Source organism: Podospora anserina, chromosome 7 (genome assembly GCF_000226545.1).
Source record: "Podospora anserina S mat+ genomic DNA chromosome 7, supercontig 1".
Lineage (NCBI taxonomy): Eukaryota > Fungi > Ascomycota > Sordariomycetes > Sordariales > Podosporaceae > Podospora > Podospora anserina.
The window spans coordinates 1,293,313-1,313,952 of record NW_001914854.1 but is presented as its reverse complement, the minus strand read 5'-3'; the positions used below and the strand labels follow the sequence as shown (position 1 = coordinate 1,313,952).

The following is a 20,640-nucleotide window of genomic DNA, read 5'->3' as shown; positions in this document are numbered from 1 at the left end:
CCACCCCAAACCCCCACCTCTAACCGCGCAATACTACTCAGTTTAGAAACAACATACATACAAGCACCTGCAGATGATCGAACTGTCGGTATCCACTCCTCCACCAATCTAGAATCCCCTACCCCTTCTTTCCCCTCACCTCACAAACCCCCTCTCTCCCCCAGAATACGGTAGTTCCTTTCTCCACATGTCAACCCCCGTCCCCTCATCGCCGAGAAAACTCAATCATCAAACTCGTAAGACATCATCTACACTAGATCTAGATCTCCCCGTCTCAAATCCCCGGTCCGATGGTACCCGCCCACAGAGAACTGTCTTACAATCAAAACCTGATATAGTTCGGTCTAGGTCCGTCAGGATGAGTGGGTTCCAACTCATGCACGTCACCGTGAACGTCAGCTCACACACAAATCTCACACACTGTCTAGCTGGCCCCCCAATGGTAGTGTAATCCACTTTGCATAATTCCCTCCCGCATCCTGCAGCAAACTTGCATGCAAGATCTATCGTGTCGGGGTTAGTGTACCTGTCGGTAACCAGCCCTGGCCGAGCGAGAGGGGGCCGAGAAAGGGTGTATTGGATCGGATCGGATCCTGGAGGTGGTATGTGATGAGAGATGGGACCCGGGTACGGGAGCAGTTGCAGTGTCGGCGGAGAAGGGAGGGGTTTGGGTGGAAGAAGAGGGAGGGGGGCGTGAGTCCAGTGGTGTGAGGAAGATGGAGGTGTGGTTGAGAGAGGTGGGAAGTGCGTGGGCAAGGCCCTACGCTACCCGCATCCTGTACCCGTATCTTGGTACCCGTAACTTGTCTAATTGGCGGCGTTCAATACAAGTCTTGTAGAAAGGGTGGCTGCGTGGTAGATGTAGTTGAGTGTGGCCAGTGAGGCCGAGAAGCAAGTATGGGGAGAACGGCCTAGAAGGTGGGTGAAGAACGATCCATCCCCAGCTTCTGGGCTCGTCCCTGTCGGTTAGCAACAGCAGCTATCAACGGCCATCCACGCAATATAGGTTTCACAACGCGTACCCACCTGCCATCCCATCCATCTGACACACCCACGCAATCAATCTGCCAATATACCCACCCACCAGGCTGCCGGCACTGGATGGTGGTTCGATTATACCATCTCGATCGTATAGCCCAAGCCAAGACAAGTCCTGGGCTGAGCAAACCTACCTACCCTTTCATACGAACCACCACTACCACCTCGACTCCACGCATCATATGCACATGTGTTGTAGCCGCTGCTGCTGCGAACTGGCGTGCTGCATGCCACACCCTATTAGCGGCAGCGGGCAGGCAAGCACCTCCAACCATCCACTGGCGGTCAGCCCGTCTTGGTGAAGTATGAGTGTGTGCTGCTGCCGGCAATCTAATTCTCGAATGGTTCTTCGTCCAGTAGGGGAATAGAACGGCGAGGAGTCGAGAGGGAGGGAAGCCTGGGCTGCATGAGAGTGATGTATGCGGGCGGCCCGATTTGGAAGTTGAGGGTGTTAACAACCGAGAGATTGGTGGAATTCATGTTGGGGGGTGTGGACGTGGAAAGCAGCAGACAGGAAAGATGAATGACGTTGAAGTCGTCATTAGTTGTTCGGATGGTAAGTGATGCTCCCCGGGGCTTGGTGTTGTATACTGGTTCCGATCGTGGTTGACGGTTTCTCTTCCGATGGATCGTGGGCCACAGGCCGAGCTTCATTATTCAAGGGGCTCTGTTTGAGACAGAGTGCTGATTTTATGACGGTAGAAGAAAGCCAGCCTAGTCTACTTTGTATGTTGGGTGCATAGAGATTGCCACTGCTAGCTGACCTCTGGCATGGATCAACACCGCGAGTTGGTGAAGGGTGTGTATGCCCGTTAATGTCTTGCTCCTTTCCTCGGCCTCCTGATGTCGGCATCATCGTCGGTTGGCCGGATATCGTGCGCGGTGGTGGCAACGGTGGTGACGCTGCATCAAGCACAGTGTCATTCATGCCACTCGTTTGGCATCGCTGAGAACCAAGTGACTAGCACGAACACGTACTTGAGCCACTGAAGACATGTAGATCGGCGTGATAGGCGCCAAGTACACCTCTGTGTCGGTTATTGGCTGGAAAGGGATGGGAAAGGATGAGACGATGCGTATTAAATGTTGGCTGTCCTCGGCGCTTTGTTCGTGAATAAGAGGTTTGGGAGGTTTGGTGACTCGAGAATGTCCAAACAGGATTTCATCTTAGAAATCTCGGGCCTGAAATGCCACATTGCTCCTGCCAGGTTACCCACTCCTCGATGCTTCCTTCTTCACCTAATGGAACGCACCTGCCTCATGGCCAATATAGCAGGTATCTTGCGTCATTGTCAGTTGAGTGTTTAACGACCATGGAAGGTACGAGGTTGAAGACACCGACACACCTCGGAAAACACCATCCATCGACCCTCAACCAAGCTCAAACACGTCCAGCAGACCCTCGAGATGTACTCAACCGTACAGGGAGCCAACCTCAAAGTCATGAGTTGACTATGCCAGCATTGGTGGTCAGTGCACCGGTCCGCCTCCGGTCTCTTTTAGCCTCTTCCGGACCCACCTCATCGGCCGCAACATTCACGCGCCCGGGCGCAGAATTGCCATCGAACTGCATACCGACCGAAGAAAGCTCCCAACGAAGAGCGAGACTTCCCAAAACCTATCAGCTACACCGAGGCGCTGGGGTTGATCCGGACAACAAGAATTCGACTTGATCTGACAGTGTGGTTTCGAGGAAGCAATGCTTAGGTCTATTTTCTTGCCCAAAGTCTAGCTGCAGCCCTTTCTTCTCATTTCTGTTTGGAGTGTGACCGTTACCACTCGGCTGTCAAATGCTGACTACTCTTACAGCCAACTGCGGAACTCCCATATCCTCCTTTGCAGTTTTACCAAATAAGATCAACTTAGTACCGACACCAGCCGTGAAACCACTTGATACATCCGAGGCAGAGCGTACACAAGTGTATACTGGCATTATATCAGACCGCTCACCCGAACCCCTCGTCCGTTGTAAAAAGGCATGGATGGCTACATTCTTGTACCACATGAGAAATACCTCACCTCATGCTCTCGCAATCTTGGCACATTGGACCTGAACTTGTCAGCCACTACAGACGAAATACCGAACCCAATCCCAACACTGACAATTCCTCCAGATAGAGAATGTCCAATATCCTACCCTTTCCCCAAAGCCCAGCCGAAACAAGCATTATTCACCAGCCGCGACCAATGTCACCCAGAGCTTCACCGGTCTGGAACAACTCCCAAGATGCGGGGGATCTCTCCCCAGTTGCCCAGATTCCAGAAGCCTAGCAGCCCTGTTACCCCAGATCTACAATTCAGCATTGGACAACAGACTTACACAGCAGTTTGTGTCCATCCCATCAGGTCTCATCGAGCCACACCGCCCCAAGTTAACCATCCACCGGCATTTGCACATACAATTACATTTACGCCACCAACCACGGACCATCGTCCGTCCCCTTCTTCCTCTCACATTGCCGCTCATCGGACATAACCGCCCCAATCTTTCCTCGATTTCACCCATCCACCCACCCGTCGTGATCACGTCTCAATTATCTCAACCCAAGCTCTCAAAGCGAAGGAGGTCAGACAGACTTTTCACGAGCAAGGGTCTCTTGCTCCTAGCTGCAGGACGCATCCCGCTGACGGCCAGGCAGTCTGCATGATAATCCGCATATCTCGACGCAGTGATACTAACTAATTAACAACAACCGCCAAGCTTTGTCGCTCGCGGGTTGGGTATGCCATATGCCGAGGGTAACACAAGGTCAAGAGCGGGGGCTATGTGTATACATTCAACGGAGTATTCGGGTGCGGCACACCTTACCTTCAAGCGAACCGGTCAAAGCCAGCCGAACCTACATAGGCACACACACAACCATACCAGACCAGACCGAGAAGAAACAAGGGTGATGTATCTCTACCCAACGCCCCGACATACATGCCATACAGCCAACTGCATCTGATACAACAAAAAGCGGAGGGGGAGGCAAGGGAACAAGGGAACAAGCGGAAGCCAAAAGGGAAGCGCGGCAAGGCCCGAGAAAAGATGGCCCCCGAAACAACTCGGGTGGACGAGCTCGAGCCCTACCTTACCATTTGCATTATCTCAGAAAGATCGACTTGTGAGATACAACATCAAAGATATGGAGCCGTTTCTCTTGGGCTGAAAAAAGAAAGCATGCTGGCTTGTATTCTTTTCGGGTAAAGGCGGAAAACCGCACCACAGGGCCAGGTACACATAGTGGTAGCAACAGGAGCAACAAGCCATGTGTGTCAATTTCCTCGTGGTGAGTGGGGGCACTGCGCTGTGTATTGCGGAAGCACACAGTTCACAGGTCACCCATGTCATCAACAACAACGGTAACAACAGGAATCAATCAACGAATCCATGAAAAAATCCCCATGAGGCCGTCCGGCCACGAGGACAGACAATGCCCGGAATATACCCAGCCCTGGTTGCTGCTGTGCTGGATGGCGTACGTACCAACTAACCCCATAGTGTGTTATTTATATGTAGGTATGACACGTTTTTATCCTTCCTTTTACTTGCTGTACGGATTATCGGTTGGGATTATATGCACGCAACAACGCATCGACCCGACCAGACCAGAGACCAACAGCCCCATCATCAGTCATCACGGTCCAAAGAGAGAGGTGCCGAAAGTTCGATCGAAAGGATGAGATGACGGATCATGGCATGACACAATGAAGGGCATCGCCGCCTTGTCCTCTTCGTCCTCTTTATTACATTACCCTACCCTTACCGATACCCCCTTACACCCCCTTCCCCTGTCCTACCCTCCCCTAGTGTACCCATGCCCGTCCTCGGATATCGCGTGCTTCAGCTTTTTTTTTTTTTTTAGTCTTCCCAACAGCCGGGAGCATTGCCCGAATGAATGATCGGCGAGGTGGAAGAAAGTGAAGCTTCCATGCTAGTCACCAAAGGAAAAAAGAAGGAGAAAAAACTAAACCGACCAGGTAGGAAGTGTGGATTACTCCACATCTTGACCGACTGTGTTCGCCTCCTGCATTATCATGCATTACCATTCATGTCTGGGTAAGGAAGTCGGTGAAGCCTCAGAGGGGGAAAAAATTTGGTCGCGAGAGATTGTTGTGTCGTGGCATCGCAGGGCAGCATTACTTCCAAATCTGGGGCTGACTGGGCTGGGAGCTGGCGAGTAGGAATTCGTTGCTTCTTTGGAAAGCTTCTTTTCCAAGAGGACCGGCCGGGCTAAATGCCAACAGGGGGTGATTTAGTTTAGGTACTGTACAGATGGTGATGGTGGGTGGTGGGTTTTTCTTTCGATGACGCGACATTAAATGGGGGTACTCCATCATCAGGCGTCCATCCTGGATGGGGGGCAGAGAAGCCCAGCTGGACTAGGTATCAGAAAGTGCTTGGGTTGGCAATTTTTTTTAGTTTTTGCTGAGCTGTTGTTTGTTGATGATGATGAGCTGTTGTTCGGGTGTTTCTTGTGTTGCTGTCAGGGTGGGGCTCTTCTTTATCGGCTACCTCTTCAGGTTGTAAGTGGAAGAATATGTCGGGACCGGCCCGGATGTGTGAAGGAGAAAAATAGAAGAGAGATTGGAAAGGATGAAAAGGTCCGGAAGAAGGTGTCCCATACAACCTGCCAAATGAAGCGGAAACTAGGAATGACGATATGCTGCCGCAGGAAAAGGGCCCGTACCCCCGAGCCGGGAACAAGCCTATGCGGTCCAAACGGTTTGGGATGATGGGTAGATGCGACCATGGGCTGGGGCCGCGGTGTAGCTCCGGTCACGGGATTATTAAATTGCTCAGGACCGCTGTCAACAAGCACCCAAGCAACGAAGAAGACAGACAGCAGAAGAGTTCTGCTGCACATTGCTGCAGTCCAAGCTATCCGAGGTGAAGCCGTTGCTACTGGCGGACGTCGCCAAGTGCTCGCCTGGCAGCCTTGTCCCGTCGGCTCACCTTACCACCGTTCCACCGGGAGAAAAGGTCAACTCTCCCTCTTTTTTTTTCTTTTCTCTCTCTTGAGTGATGAATGGGGAAGTTGATGATAGATATTGACTAGCTCGAGTCTTGTCTCGAAATATGAAATGTCACATCTCACCCCACTTCGCTCCGATGCCCACAATATCACACAGGGAGCAGGGCCAGTCGGTGGCAGCGAGCCGGAGATCTTCCGGGTCCTCCTTCTACAAGACCAAAACCGGGCAGATATCTTTGGTCATATTCACACCCCCAAAGCGAAAAACTCCAGTAGAACCGTCAAGCGCGGCGCTACTTGGGTTTAGCACCATGTATAATACCGAGTATCAGGTATCAGGTTGTCGCAGAATAGGCGGTGCAGCTCAAGTCCCAAGGTCGCATGCAAGACTAGCACTAAGCAGCAGCCAGAAATCGCAATCAGTGGCTGTCCTGCTTCCTGCCACCACTTGCAAGCTGCTTTAGCGCGACAGCTTGCCCCGCGTCTCCGTCTCGATGCTTTTCTCGTGGAGATGGGGACTGCTGCATGCAGCCTGTCTGCCGTCACCTTTTCTCTCTCTGTCCGTCTGTCTGACTCTCCATCAACAAAGCGGTGAGGGACATGCACAACCTTGGTGGCTGATAATTCCCATGGGATCGAGACACCCGGACCTATCGGGGAGCGGAGCCGTATGCTTGCTTCCATCCAGACTGTCGGTCTGCTTCTCTTCCCCCCCACACCATACACGATGATCTTCCATCGAGGGCATCCCGAGTCCAGCTGCCCGGTTTGTGGCCGCCGCTCGCTGTGTTGCTGCATCTCGTCGGCATGCCGTTGACGGCAATAGGTGCCACTGACCGACATTGCTTCGGTGGTCTCATGATCAGGACAAGACGGCAGTCGACACCACCATGGGCCTCCGTCAACGCACGTCTCGTCTCACGATTGACGCTCTCCCGCAAGTGCCGTCCGTCTCTCAGGCAGAAACCCGGGAGCACATCAGGCCGTGGTGGTCCCAGGTGCCGGTAGAAGAAGGAACCCCGCGTCCTAGCGGTCCCAGCGCTTGCCAGGGCCTCCCATGATGCTCCTCGTTTCTGGTGTCCTTTTTTTTGCGCCTTGGTGTGGGAATCTCTGCACGTCGGTCCCAGACAGCACGGGACGGAAGCAATGCAGGGTACGGGTGATGAGTGGTGGGATGTGTGTTTTGTGTGTGTGTGTGTGTGTGTGTGTGTGTGAGGGGTAGGTTGGTGTCTGGTAGAAATGCTGAATTGGGCAGTGAGCTCACATTCGCATTCTAAAGAGGGTAGAGAGAGACACTATGTACAGTTTGGTATGGATAGAAGTGAGGGTCGAAACCTGTCTCTGTTGAGGCATTCCAGAAAATGCACATGGTTGGTTGACAGGCTTGTGCAACGTCCTTGCGGGTCTGGTCTGGACTGCACCGTAGCACCCCACCTCCTCTCCACCCCCGTACCGTAGGTACCTACTGGAGTGCAACAGGTACAGTACGTGATGTAGTACAGGGTGTTGATATCCAGACCCCCCCGGGATCTGGAAGGTAGGCAAGTACCACCAAGTAGTCTCTTTTGGCACCCTCGATCAATTCGAACTAATAGTGGTCAGAGCCCCTCCACCGGTTCTCTGTTCCAGAGCTCGACTCTCTTTTTCCAAAGAAAAAACAACAACAATCAACAGACACATCGGAGAGACACCACAGCTCGTCTGACGTACCACGCTCGTTTGTCTTTTCTTCGTCCCAATTCCTCTCTCCTCCCCCCTCCAACCCTGCCCTCCTCCTCCCGACCTTCCCACCATAGTCCCGTGGACTGGTTCGGCTGAGATCGGCCCCGCATTCCATCCATCCGCCCATCGCCGGCAGCAGCCATCGCAAGGCCACCTGAGGAAGCTGCAACCGTTCTGGGAAGCAACCAGTACGTTCCAGGGCACCTACAACAATATCTCAGGATTCCCGTCACCCGGAGAGCGATTCGGAGAGGGATTCTTCTCTACGAGAAGGCTCAACGGAAAGAAAGAGGTCAGTTCTCTCCTTTGGTCTCCCTCCCCATCAACAGCACAACAGGAGGCCGTCCACTCATGAATGTTGGGGTGGTGGTGTCCTGGTGGTGGTCCAGTGTCGTTCAAGTCCCGTCGCACTTGTGTCGTCCGTGATCTCGACTCCGACCCGCCGCAGTGGCAAAAGCCACAGCCAACCCCGTCAGCTGCCTTTGCTGCCCCACCACACACGCGCGCTGTCAACCGAAAGCCATTGTCGGCTGTCGGGCAGCTTTGGAGGCTTCCAGCCAGTTACAACAGCTCATTGGCATATGTTCGAGATGCTAACAGTTAACTTGATGCACCAAGGCCAACCTCATATTGCCGCCACAGCAAGGCCGTGAGCCATCGGCCTCGTGCTGCTTTCTACTCGTCGTCCTAATCTCGTTCTGTATGTTGAAAATCATATCATCTATCTACCTAATCCACACCTGTTACCACGCAATCGAAAAAGAGTCAGACTGTCGCCTTCCACTGCCACTGCCAATCGCGCTACTGAGCCAGCCAGCCAGTCGTGCATCTCGCATATCCCAACATTGTCTTGACGGGGCCGGCAACAGCATGTCATGCAGGGTCCTGGACCGCAACGACTCTCGTCCTCCCTCCGCACTCTCGTTTTTTCCTTCTCTAGTTCTCTTCTCTAGTCCTTCGTCTCTTTTGATTTCTTTTCTTGTCTTCTAACACACCGCTTCTTTTTGCGAAAACAGGCCCAGCATGGACGCGCTGCTCCAAACCAGCGGTCCGGAGCATGATGGCCAACAATACGTCAAAGCCTTTGCCCAGGTGACATACGAAACGACTCAGAAATGCTATCCGGTCGTGCTGCTTCTCGCCTTTATTATCTCGGCCGGCATCCATAGCATCGCCAAATCGAGGACTGAGGAAGAACTCCTGATTCCGACAGCCACAGGTCCAGGTGGCAAGCCGCTGCCCATTACGAAGCGAAAACGGGAGCACCGAGATCAGCAATCGTTATATTCCACCGACGGCTGCAACGGAGGCATCTCAATCCAGGTTTTTCGGTGTTTGGTGGGCGCCTTGATTTTGTCGTTTGCTGCCAATGCGGCTGCAACTGCCCTGCATGTCTGGCAATCCAGCAAGGTTGGAGGAGAGCTGTGGTGGTGTGGGGAGGAGAGAGTTGTAAGTCGAGCCAAGAACCAAGTCTGATTTGCGCACCGGCAACAAAACAAAGCTGACATCACTGCCCAGGTCTACGTCGTGGGCGCGGCGTTTTTATACATTTACGTTTTAATCACCCTCTTTGACTGGGATGACAGCCCGACGCCAGTGCACTCGATAATATGGGTGCTTGGTCTTTTTGGGGAAGCCATTATCCTTTTATCCTTTGTCTGCACCCTCGCCACTGGGAAATATGTCTTGGACGGCGAGGAGATGGGGGCTCTCCGAGAAAACCCACTGGGTTTCTGGGACTTGACAGATCTGGGCATTGGAGGTGTCCGGCTGCTCATTGTTGTGTTTTTGGTCAGCATGTACGCCCTCGTCGCATCAAAAAGACGCCTGGAAGAACGGCGGCTTTTGGACGAAGAGGCGAACCGGTCGGACTCGGATGAAACGAGCCCGCTTCTTTCGCACAGCGGAACCGCAACACCTTACAACCGTGGACGATCAAGACAAAACTCGGATTATGGAGGCACCCGCAATGTCAACAAAAATGCCAACAACGATCCTGAAGGCGGTTACCAGCAATGCGAGGACAATGCCGCTTTTTACCGACCCGACAAACTGCCGCATAAAACCTGGTTCGAATATTGCCGTGGATACTCGATCTTCTTCCCCTATCTCTGGCCCAGCAATTCGACCAAGCTCAAGCTCATCGTCTTGTTGTGTTTTCTGCTGGAAGTCTCGCAGCGTGTCGTCAATATCATGGTCCCCGAACAGATCAAGACTGTGACAGATACCCTTGCCAAGAATTTCGACCACCCCAACACCGGAACAGGTGCCAAAATTGCCGCTGGCTTGACGGGAATCTTCAGCTTCTCTGGCGGCGAAGATAACGGTGAAAACCCTGGCAATACTGGGGCTCCGTGGTTTGATCTCGGGCTCTTCATTGCGCTCAAGCTTCTCCAAGGCCCATCCGGATTGCTGGGATCAGCCCGCTCCATTCTTTGGATTCCCGTATCTCAGCACACCTACCGCGCCCTCACGACAGCAGCTTTCGAACATGTTCACTCCCTGTCTCTGGATTTCCACTTGGGAAAGCGCACTGGTGAAGTGCTCTCTGCTCTTAACAAGGGTGCCTCGATCAACCAGTTCTTGGAACAGGTCACCTTCCAGGTTGTGCCAATGTTGGTCGATCTTTTGCTCGCCATCGGTTGGTTTTACTTCCGGTACGGAGCGATGTATGCACTTTTTGTGTCCATCATCACGTTTTACTACCTCTACTTGACCATTCGCATGGCTGCCACTAGATCTGATCAACGACGCGACATGGTCAATGCCGACCGCGAGGAAGAGGCTGTCAAAAACGACTCGATCACATCATACGAGACGGTCAAATACTTCAACGCCGAGCAGCACGAATTTGCGCGGTATCGCAATGCCATTGTCAATTTCCAGACGGCAGAGGCCAAGGTTACATGGGGCATCAATCATATGAACATGTGCCAGTCGATTGTGTTCATGTGCGGTTTGCTGGTTGTCCTCTTGACCTGCGGCTATGAAGTATCTCAGGGGACACGCACTGTCGGTGAATTCACGTCCTTGGTCACATATCTCGCCCAGCTGCAAGGCCCGCTCAACTTCTTTGGCTCGTTCTACCGTACGATTCAGCAGGCCATGATCTCGGGTGAGAGACTGCTTGAATTGTTCAAGATCCAGCCTACTGTGGTTGACAGCCCCGGCGCAGTCCCCCTGCAGGAGAGCACCGGCCATATCAAGTGGGAGAACGTTGGCTTTTCATACGACAACCGCAGAACCGCCCTTCACGATCTGTCATTTGAGTGCAAGCCCGGCACGACCACCGCTTTTGTGGGAGAGTCTGGCGGAGGCAAGTCGACTGTCTTCCGGCTCATGTTCCGGTATTACAACCCCAAAGCCGGAAGACTTTTGATCGAAGGCCAGGATGTTCAAGACCTCACCATTGACTCGGTGCGCCGCGCCATTGGAGTTGTTCCTCAGGACACGATCCTCTTCAACGAGACGCTCATGTACAACCTCCGCTATGCCAACCCCAGCGCATCCGACGAAGAGATCTATGAGGCGTGCCGGGCTGCTGCCATTCACGACCGCATCATGAGCTTCCCTGATGGCTACAACACCAAGGTGGGAGAGCGAGGCCTCCGGCTCAGCGGTGGCGAGAAGCAACGCGTGGCGATTGCGCGAACAATTCTCAAGAACCCCAAGATCATCATGCTGGATGAGGCGACGTCGGCACTTGATGGAGAAACAGAGCAAAAGATCCAGTCGAAGCTGATTAGTGGCAAGTTCGGACAAGGCCGCACCTTGTTGATTATTGCGTAAGTTTTACTCGGGGAAACCGGAGCGGGTGGAGATTGTGTTAGCTAACCGAGTTGCATTGCACAGTCACCGACTGTCGACCATCACTCACGCAGACCAGATCATTGTTCTCCATGCCGGCACCATGGTGGAGAAGGGCACTCACGAGGAGCTTCTGGCCCTCAACGGTCGCTACGCCGCCATGTGGGAAAAGCACTGCCGCGCCGAACGTGCGGCCGAACATGCTCGCGACGCAACACGGAAAGCCAAGAAGCTCATGGGCTATGCAAACATTTCTAGGCCCAGCGGTGCGAATGGCTACGATAGCATGTTGTCATCCGCCATCCTGCCTACGGCCATGAACAGCCCTACGCTCGCACCGAAGCATGACGACAGCCGCTCCATCAGCTCGAATGATAGCCATCATTCTGGCAGTGGCTCTGACGGCACGCTTCAAGAGGAGGACGACGAGCAGCCGGAAAAGTTGCAGCCCAACGGGGTGAAGCAAGACGAGGAGCGTAGGCCGCTTCTGTACTCGTTCCCCTCGGGCACCACAGCTGGCCGCTCGACGGATGCCCCGGACCGTGTTTGATTTCCAAGCACTCGATCCCCTACTGTCGGATTTGTCACCACAACATTTTGGCATTTTTGCGTTTTTACCCTTTTTGAATCCGATAGAGCGCTCAACACATGCGGAGCACAGCCAATAACGTTAATAAAGCGACATTGATCACCTCCCTAATCAACTAATCACGAATCCTGGACGCCTTCAACTACCGAGCCGGGGTTGATGATTTCACCGTCCAACAACACGGCGAACTGTCGACAAGCCGGCGGTATACCCTACTGTAACGAATATCACGACACGCACGACTGTCAGCAATCACAGTATAGCACAGCACAGCGCAGCGAAGCGAGCTTTTTAATAGTCCTACATCTCAACATTCCTCTTCTGTTTGTATACTTTTTGTTTTTTCCTTTTATTTCTCTGTTTTTGGGGGTTTGCGCTGCGCATGTTTTTCTGAGACGACAGAGACGAATCTCCTCTAGCCTTGTTTTTTCTCGGTTTTTTATATTTCTTCTCCTTTTTCTTTGAAACCACGAAATGATATCCCCAGCATATGGGCGGCGTTGTGTGCGTGCTTTGACTTTTGATCAAGGCGGTGGGAGGGTGGATGGGGTGAGGAGGGGGAAAGGGGGTTGTAGAGAAAATGAATGAGAGCCTGTTTCAGCGCAAAGCGAACAAGCGAGTGTTTACTACCTTCTTTTCCCTCATGATGTGTCTGGTAGATTGGGGGGGTCCAAGGGGTCGTCCGTCTGCAGGACATCACCGACGGGCATAAAGGCGAAAGGAGTTTCATGGGGATGTTGGGGCTTATGAGTTTTGGCGTTTTGGTCGTGTTGTTTGTTTGAGCGTAAGTTTCATGGTTTTTTTTTGGGATGTCTGTATGCTTTTCATGTGTAGGACGCAAGAGGCAACGTTAATGGGGGTTTTTGTTGCCTTGCGCTGGTGAGGGAAGGGAGAGAGGCCTAAAGGAAAGGAAAAAGGGGCTTGATACCATCATTGTGAGTTGAGATGTGTGTAGAATGAGATTCTTCTGAGATATGAAGAGGGAATAACACGAAAGTCTGTCATTTGATGGACGTTATTTACAAGATTTTGAGTTGGTGAATGTGTATAATGTTTTACGTTGATGGAAGTGATGGCTTCTGGGAATGCCACACCGAGTCTAAGTGGTTGTAAGTGGTACGGAGTAAGGGTTAGGGGTGGTATGGTGGGGCAAATGGCGGACCGGCCTCACGTGCGGCAGGAAGCTCTCTGAAATTCCCATCATCGTTGTGCCAATTCAGCCATCAATCAGCCTTGTTCTTTCCCCCAAACAACATTTCTCAGCCTTGTCTTGGGTTTGGCACCGGGCTTGAACCACCCCATCTTCTCGTCTCGACTTTTACACTTCTTACTTTTGCAGTCCAACAAAGTCTTTTCTCGACTCTTACAATCAACATTCAACCATTACATTCGTTTTTATCAAAGGATACAGAAACTCACCGCAACCGACAACCACCCATCAAGGTTCTCCAGCTACTCCGAGGAACACATTTCACCATCCAACACAACCACCACCCGACAAACCAATTCTCCGGCCCCTTTCAACTGTTTTCTTTCCCTCAGTTTATTTTTTATCTTTATTTTTATTTTTATTTTACCAAATCAATTTCTACCAACCCACGCTTGAAAATGTCCAACAACAACAACCCCTCCACACCCGTAAAAATCCCCCCTTCGGCAGCTGGCTACACACCCGCCACCCTCGACCCCGAACTCCGCTCGTCAATCAACGGGACCTTGATCCAAGAGGGTCATGTCGCCAAGTTCGTCTTCCCCCCTTTCCCACCCCCCCTTCCAACCTCCCCCACCTTTTGCTAATTCTCCCAGAATCCAAGAAATCCTCCTCCACACCCTCCACGCAAACCCAACCAACTGGCCCACCCTCGTCGAGAACCACGCCCGGGATTTGTTGCGGTCGGGCGAGGTGACCACCTTTCCGGTCTTGCTGAAGAGGGTGATGGATGATATTAGGCATGATACCGCTCTTGCTCCGAGCAACAGAGCAGCGAATGGGACGCCGGGGCAGGGGGAGGAGGTGAATGTTAATGGGAAGAATGTGAATGTTAATGGGAATGGGATCAAGGTTGGTGGCGGGGGAAGGGGGGAGAATGGTAATAGTTTGGCGTTGCCGCAGCAGGTGGTGGAGGATGCGTTGAGGGTTACGAGGGAGGCGTTGGAGGGGGTGGTGGAGATCGAGGAAGGAAATCCTTAGGGGGGAATGAGGGTGAGGAAGGGGACGGGGGTTTGCGAAGGGGGGAAAGGGTGATGGGGATGTGGCTGCTGGAGCGGGGGGGTTTGAGGATAGTGATGGTGATGGTGCCAACTAGGATACTGGAGACGAGAATTTACCGCCACCGCCGCCATTGGAGGAAGAAGAAGGGGGTGCCGAAGAGAGTGGCGAGGATGAGTCTGGAGACGATGATGAGTCCGGAGACGATGATGAGTCTGGAGACGATGATGCAGGCGAGGATGAAGAAGACGAGGATGAAGAAGACGAAGATGAAGAAGACGAAGATGAAGAAGGCGAGAGTGACGCTGATGATGAAGCGGGCCACACGGCGACAGCGACGAGAGCGACGCTGATGAAGACGAGAGGAGCCAGCGGGAGAGGAACCATCGAGAGAGGAACCAGCGAGAGAGCAAGATCTTGCGAGAGAACAGAGTAGTGGGGGCGAAACACTGGTGGATGAAGATGGAGAGGTGCCTGGTTTTCACGATGAGGAGACGGCTGTTGAGACTGACAACGACGCAACTGTTGATGAGGACTATGATGTGATTGATCCTCTGACTAGCGAGCCGTATCCAGAGGGGACTGGCCCTCGTCATCGGCATGCTGCTGATGTGTATTCTGATCCGAGTAGGGGATTATTACACAGAAGAGGGGGATGATGTCGGTGGGTGATTCTGACTCTGGGATCGTGGGCATGGCATGGGTTTTTGAGACGGAGGGGAAGAGTCGGCCAGTTCGTGAATCAGCTGAATCTGGGGAATGAGGAACGGGTCTAGTAGGGATGGGTGACAAGAGTGTGTGGATATGGATATATCAGCGGGGGAGGAATCACCACGAGGTTTTGGTTTGTTTTTTTTCTTCCAGAGCGAAAGAAGAGTTTAGGGGATGCATTATAATATGTCAGGGCGCCCACCACCAAGCGAACGATAAGCAGTAGGGTAGGTCTTACACAGTTGATAATGGGAAAGCGAGTTGGGGGCAAGGGGGAAATATTGGTTTTTATGCACACAACACTTTTGTATATATAGATATATCACACCAAGAACACACACAAATTGGCACCATCAGCGGGGGCGTTAATACCATGGGTTTTTTCCTTTTCTTCATCCCCGTTTCTCTCTTCCGTGTTGTTGGCATAGTACACCAGGACGTATCTAGTTTTTGATCAAGTCTTCATCACGAATCTAAACCCCCCCGAAAGCAAATGGGGACTGATCGTTCACCGGCCAATTGCCTAGGATTTCAAAAACAGACCAAATATCCTCAAGGCCCTACACCTTTGAAGAAAGGTTATCCAAGTTGGAAGCATATCATCACAGGAAGCAATCACGAAAACACACAGTAAACAGTGTGCAATCTATAGTCTTGATTGTTTGCCATTAAAAACGGCCATCATAAATAAATCATTAGACGCCCATCGTAATAACCAGCGCCTCTAGCAACTATAAAACTCTTTGCCTCATCGCGCCCGCCCACAACTACGCAGAAAGTCCACGCTGCCCAGTCTCAAAAACCATGAGCCTCAAGACTGGGGGCAAACTTGCTACCGAATGATAGCTCCGCTGTTAGGTCAATCGAAATAACTGACCGCCCAAGTACACCGATGTAAACCCCATTTGCCTAAAGAACTCCCCGACCGATTGTGCAAACTGCTAGATAGCGTAATGCTGGAGTAAACTAGAATACATGGGCTGCGGATCTTTTTTTTTTTTTTTTTTTTGCCAAACTCGTAGGTCATGGCTGATACGTTTAGTCATAGAGACCCTCATCATCACCAGCATCACCGAACGAGTTGCCAGCACCACCGTTGCCGGCAGCACCCTCAACACCACCCTCGGGGAACTTGAAGTAGGCGCCTGGACCGGCGTTCTTCATTTGCTGGGCAAAGGCCTCATAGCGACGAATCTCGACATCACTGACGGAACGGCGAGCCATCTGCATGGCCTCCTCGAAGTGGCGCTTGGTGAGCTCAGGAACGGGGTCCTCCTCGCCCTCCATATCGACATCCTCACCGTTAGCCTCGCGCTCCTTGGTGCGCTGGATCTCGGTGGAGATGGCCTCCCTGATGGCAAGCTTGACAGCGCGCTGCGTGATGAAACCAAGATCGGCACCGGAGAAGCCGTGGGTCTTGGAAGCGATGTAGTTGAGGTCGACATCGTCAGCGACAGGAGTCTTGCGGAGCTGAGCGGTCAAGATGCTGAGACGGCCAGCCTCATCGGGAAGAGGGACATAGATGAGGGAGTCGAGACGACCAGGACGGCACAGGGCAGGGTCAAGCTGCTCGGGACGGTTGGTAGCGCCAATGACGAAGACGTTCTTCTTGGAGGTCATGCCGTCCATTTCTGGTTTCAGTGTTAGCAGATATAATCATAAACAAAGGACAGCATAACAAACATACCAGTAAGGAGCTGGTTGACGACACGGTCGGAAGCACCGCCAGCATCACCAACGGAACCGCCACGGGCCTTGGCAATAGAGTCCAACTCGTCGAGGAAGACAATGCAAGGAGCGGCGGCACGAGCCTTGTCGAAAATGTCACGAATGTTGCTCTCAGACTCACCGAACCACATGGAAAGCAGCTCAGGACCCTTGACAGAGATGAAGTTGGCAGCGCACTCGTTGGCAACAGCCTTTGCCAACATTGTCTTACCCGTACCAGGAGGACCATAGAACAGGACACCGCGGGATGGAGACATGCCGAACTTGAGGAACTTCTCGGGGTGATCGACGGGATACTGAACACTCTCCTTGAGCTCCTCCTTGACGGTCTCGAGACCACCGATATCCTCCCAGCGGACGTTGGGAACCTCGACAACGGCAACCTCGCGAAGAGCGGAGGGGTTGGACACACCAAGGGCGAAGCGGAAGTTCTCCATGGTCACACCAAGAGAGTCGAGGACCTCGGCATCGATGGTATCCTCGTCCAGATCAATGAGATCCATCTTCTCACGAATCTGCTGCATGGCAGCCTCGGAACAGAGGGCGGCAATATCGGAACCGACGTAACCGTGAGTCTCAGCAGCGATCTGCTCGAGATCAACGTCGTCACCAAGCTTCATGTTCTTGGTGTGGATCTGGAGAATCTCAAGACGGCCAGTTGGGTCAGGGACACCAATGTCGACCTCACGATCGAAACGACCGAAGCGGCGGAGGGCAGGATCAATAGAGTTGGGTCTGTTGGTAGCAGCCATGACCACAACGTTGGAACGGGCCTTCATGCCGTCCATGAGGGTCAAGAGCTGAGAGACAACGCGACGCTCAACCTCGCCGTTGGTCTTGTCACGCTTGGGGGCGATGGAATCGATCTCGTCAATGAAGATGATGGCCGGTGAGTTCTTCTCAGCCTCTTCGAACGCCTTTCTCAAGTTGGACTCGGATTCACCGGCCATCTTGGACATAATCTCGGGACCGTTGATCAGGAAGAAGAAGGCACCCGTCTCGTTGGCAACAGCACGAGCCATGAGTGTCTTACCGGTACCAGGAGGTCCGAAAAGGAGCACACCACGTGGGGGCTTGATACCAATCGACTTGAAAAGCTGAGGGTGGCGGAGTGGCAGCTCGACCATTTCACGAATCTGAGCCATCTGCTTGCGGCAACCACCAATGTCGTCATAGCCAACCTCGTTGAGGTTGTTCTCCTCCTCATCACGCTGGATGGGCTCGCCCTCGCAATGGATAACCGTATCTTGAGCGACGATGCCGTACTCAGGAGGGTCAACCTCGACAACCTTGAACTCGACCGCTCTCATGCCTCCGCGTACCACGAAGAGGTCACCTTGTCTGACGGGGCGGTAGGCTTCGCGGAAATAAGGGGCGAGGAACACGTCAAAGAGAGAACCGGTAAGGCCCTCGACGGTGTCGGCGATTGGGAGAACGGCAATACGCTTGGCCTGTAGAGGTACACTTGTTAGCATCGACACTCAGCCAACTCAAACAGCAAACAGTATCAAACTTACATATTTGATATCGGGGCATGGGTGAATTGTGATCATGTCACCGTGCTTGACCCTAAGGTTGTGACGGACAACACGGTTGATGCGGGCACTGCCATCATCGAGGTCGTCGTCGGCAAGGACGATCAACACAGTGTCCTTTCTCTTCTTGCCACGAACCAAGACAGTGTCGCCACGGAACAGCTGGAGAGTGTCCATGGTGTTGTTGGAGAGGGCGATGATGGAGTTGTCGTCATTAACGGCATCCGTCACCATCAGCTGGTTGGGCTTCTTCTTCTTCTTGAGAATGGCGGTGGCGGTGTCATCTTCATCCTTGCGCTCAGCACCAGAGGCATCCCTATTTCGCGGGGTTAGCTAGCTGTCAGTTGTTTGCCGAGACTAGAGCTTTGGGGTGTTTGATGGCATCATCCATCTCCATCCACAGAGGACAACGTACATGAGGTTGACCTTCTTCTTGTGCTCAGGGTGATCGGCACTAGGCTCGGGAGCCATCTTGTCGGTATTTGTGATGATGTCAAGTGGGAGACTCGTTGATGATGGGTCGGAGAGGAGGGGGAAACGAAGTCGGTCGTCGGCGGGGTTGTTGATAATGGGAGTTGTTTCTGGGAGATGGGGGGCCTCTCCAGCGGAAACGATGGCAGAGTTTTTAACTGCAAAAATGAAATTTGAGTTGGTGATGAGATGGAAAGTTAAAGACACCTCCAGCTCTGGCTTTCGTTGCAGGTGAGTTTGGTTTGGTAAGGTTGGCCAGGTTCCAGAGGCGATCTCTAGGCGGCCACTCGGATGACGAGTGCGGGTCCTGCCACTGCCAGCGGCAAATGTCCGTGCGTTTTTGCCCAGCAAGAGCACTGAGGACAGGTCAGGCACCGCTTATCGCTCGTTATCACTACCAGGTGGCCCGAGCTCCCTGCCTTTTCCAGCTGTTGCTGCGCTCTCCTCTCTCGAGGTAAACCTTCGAACAGTTTCCACACCGCCCCTCCATTCACTCAGCAATGCTGACCTAATTCACCTTCACAAGGCTTTCTTTGTTTTCATTCTCCGCCCCTGGTTTTGTGTGAGGTGGTTTTTGGCTGTGGGTGAATTTTGTATTCACTTTCCAGTTACGAGGCTACGCCATGGCCATCGCAGAGCCTGCCCCGCGTTGCCACTTGGCTGGGGTGTTTTGCTTCCTCATGCAGCCAACTCCAGCATTCCATCACCCAGACGTATATACCGACAGCTCAGTACCTGTGTACATGTACGACCAAGAGCTGAAAACGGATCTCTGAGAGTCTTCAGCTGAATTTGCCTCTTCACCGGAGGAGCTGGTTGTCCTCAAACATGATGTTCATCCTAACTATCATCATCAGAAAGCGTGCTTGGCCGATTCAGTGTCTACGGCAGCCAAGACGTTTTACCCCACATTCGGCCCCGGCCTTGGCACCTTTACCCTGGCACTCGGCCGGCGGAGTGTCATTGAGAATCGGGATCTGCTGAATCCCAGCTCGGGACGGGCAGCCAACTGCCGGAATGACACGGACCGACCGCCAAGACACACGGAGGCCCTATCCTATGTCTATGCTGAGAATTCAACGCTTTCATTGCCATGGTCGTGGGACAAGGAAAACATTCGAAATTGTCTAAGGACTCACCACCCACAGAGCGCTCGGCATCCATTCAACTTACTTGCGACTATAAGCTCAGTCTTCACTAATATCCTAGAATAGGCAAAAGAGATGCAGCACCACGAGGAGCCCTTCCGGGAAGGATTTAGAAATCTCCAAGGTAGATTGACTAGCAATGGCCTGTCGAGAACGTTTGTCGTTCGAGGGACACCACCACCTGACAAAGAGACGACTCAACACTCAGGTTCTCTCTTCATGCTGCTGATGACTGTCCACAGAATTACTCGCCGGGGATCAACGCTCGAACTGGTTGACACATCTATCAACAGTCATGTCTTGGGGCAATTCCCCAAACCTCGGAAAAGTGTTCGAGCTGGAAACTCGGTGTGCGACCAATGCTCTTGGTGTCATACTCACCGCCTCCCCCAAGCCAGGCTGTCGACCAAGGCTCACCCTCAAGTTTAGACTTAGGTTCAGGACGACATGCCATTCTGCCAGCAATCCTCGACAAGCATCTGCTCATTGATGTACACATTCCCATTACACTGCCCAACAGTCTGGACCCTCTTCGTCAGCCATTTACCTTGGACATCTGTCAGGACAGTCGGCTCTCGTCGTCAGGGGATGCCAGGCAAAAGCACGTACATTCCTTCCCCCATGCTCCGCAAATCACAAACATCTCTTCACCCTCAAGATCGAGAAAATCATCAGAAGAACGAGGACCCTCTCAGAAAGATTAAGTCCTTGGGAAGGTGGCTGT

The 20,640-nt window shown here is 52.7% G+C and overlaps 4 protein-coding genes across 4 annotated transcripts; 3 read left to right on the top strand and 1 right to left on the bottom strand.

Annotated features, from left to right (window-relative positions):
- Positions 1-3,016: 3,016 nt before the first annotated feature.
- On the top strand, positions 3,017-3,514 carry PODANS_7_5620 (uncharacterized protein; the record flags this gene model as incomplete). The annotated part of the gene is made up of 1 exon (XM_001907883.1): positions 3,017-3,514. The coding sequence occupies one exon, from the start codon at positions 3,017-3,019 to the stop codon at positions 3,512-3,514; it is 498 nt and encodes a 165-aa protein (XP_001907918.1).
- A 5,227-nt stretch (positions 3,515-8,741) lies between these two features.
- Positions 8,742-12,075, top strand: PODANS_7_5610 (uncharacterized protein; the record flags this gene model as incomplete). The annotated part of the gene is made up of 3 exons (XM_001907882.1): positions 8,742-9,167; positions 9,237-11,503; positions 11,571-12,075. The coding sequence occupies 3 exons, from the start codon at positions 8,742-8,744 to the stop codon at positions 12,073-12,075; spliced, it is 3,198 nt and encodes a 1,065-aa protein (XP_001907917.1).
- Positions 12,076-13,722: 1,647 nt separating this feature from the next.
- On the top strand, positions 13,723-14,305 carry PODANS_7_5600 (uncharacterized protein; the record flags this gene model as incomplete). Its single annotated transcript, XM_001907881.1, has 2 exons — positions 13,723-13,856; positions 13,921-14,305. 2 exons carry the CDS (start codon positions 13,723-13,725, stop codon positions 14,303-14,305), a joined length of 519 nt encoding a protein of 172 aa, XP_001907916.1.
- A 1,767-nt stretch (positions 14,306-16,072) lies between these two features.
- Positions 16,073-18,768, bottom strand: PODANS_7_5590 (uncharacterized protein; the record flags this gene model as incomplete). The annotated part of the gene is made up of 4 exons (XM_001907880.1): positions 16,073-16,665; positions 16,722-18,213; positions 18,280-18,613; positions 18,713-18,768. 4 exons carry the CDS (start codon positions 18,766-18,768, stop codon positions 16,073-16,075), a joined length of 2,475 nt encoding a protein of 824 aa, XP_001907915.1.
- Positions 18,769-20,640: the final 1,872 nt, after the last annotated feature.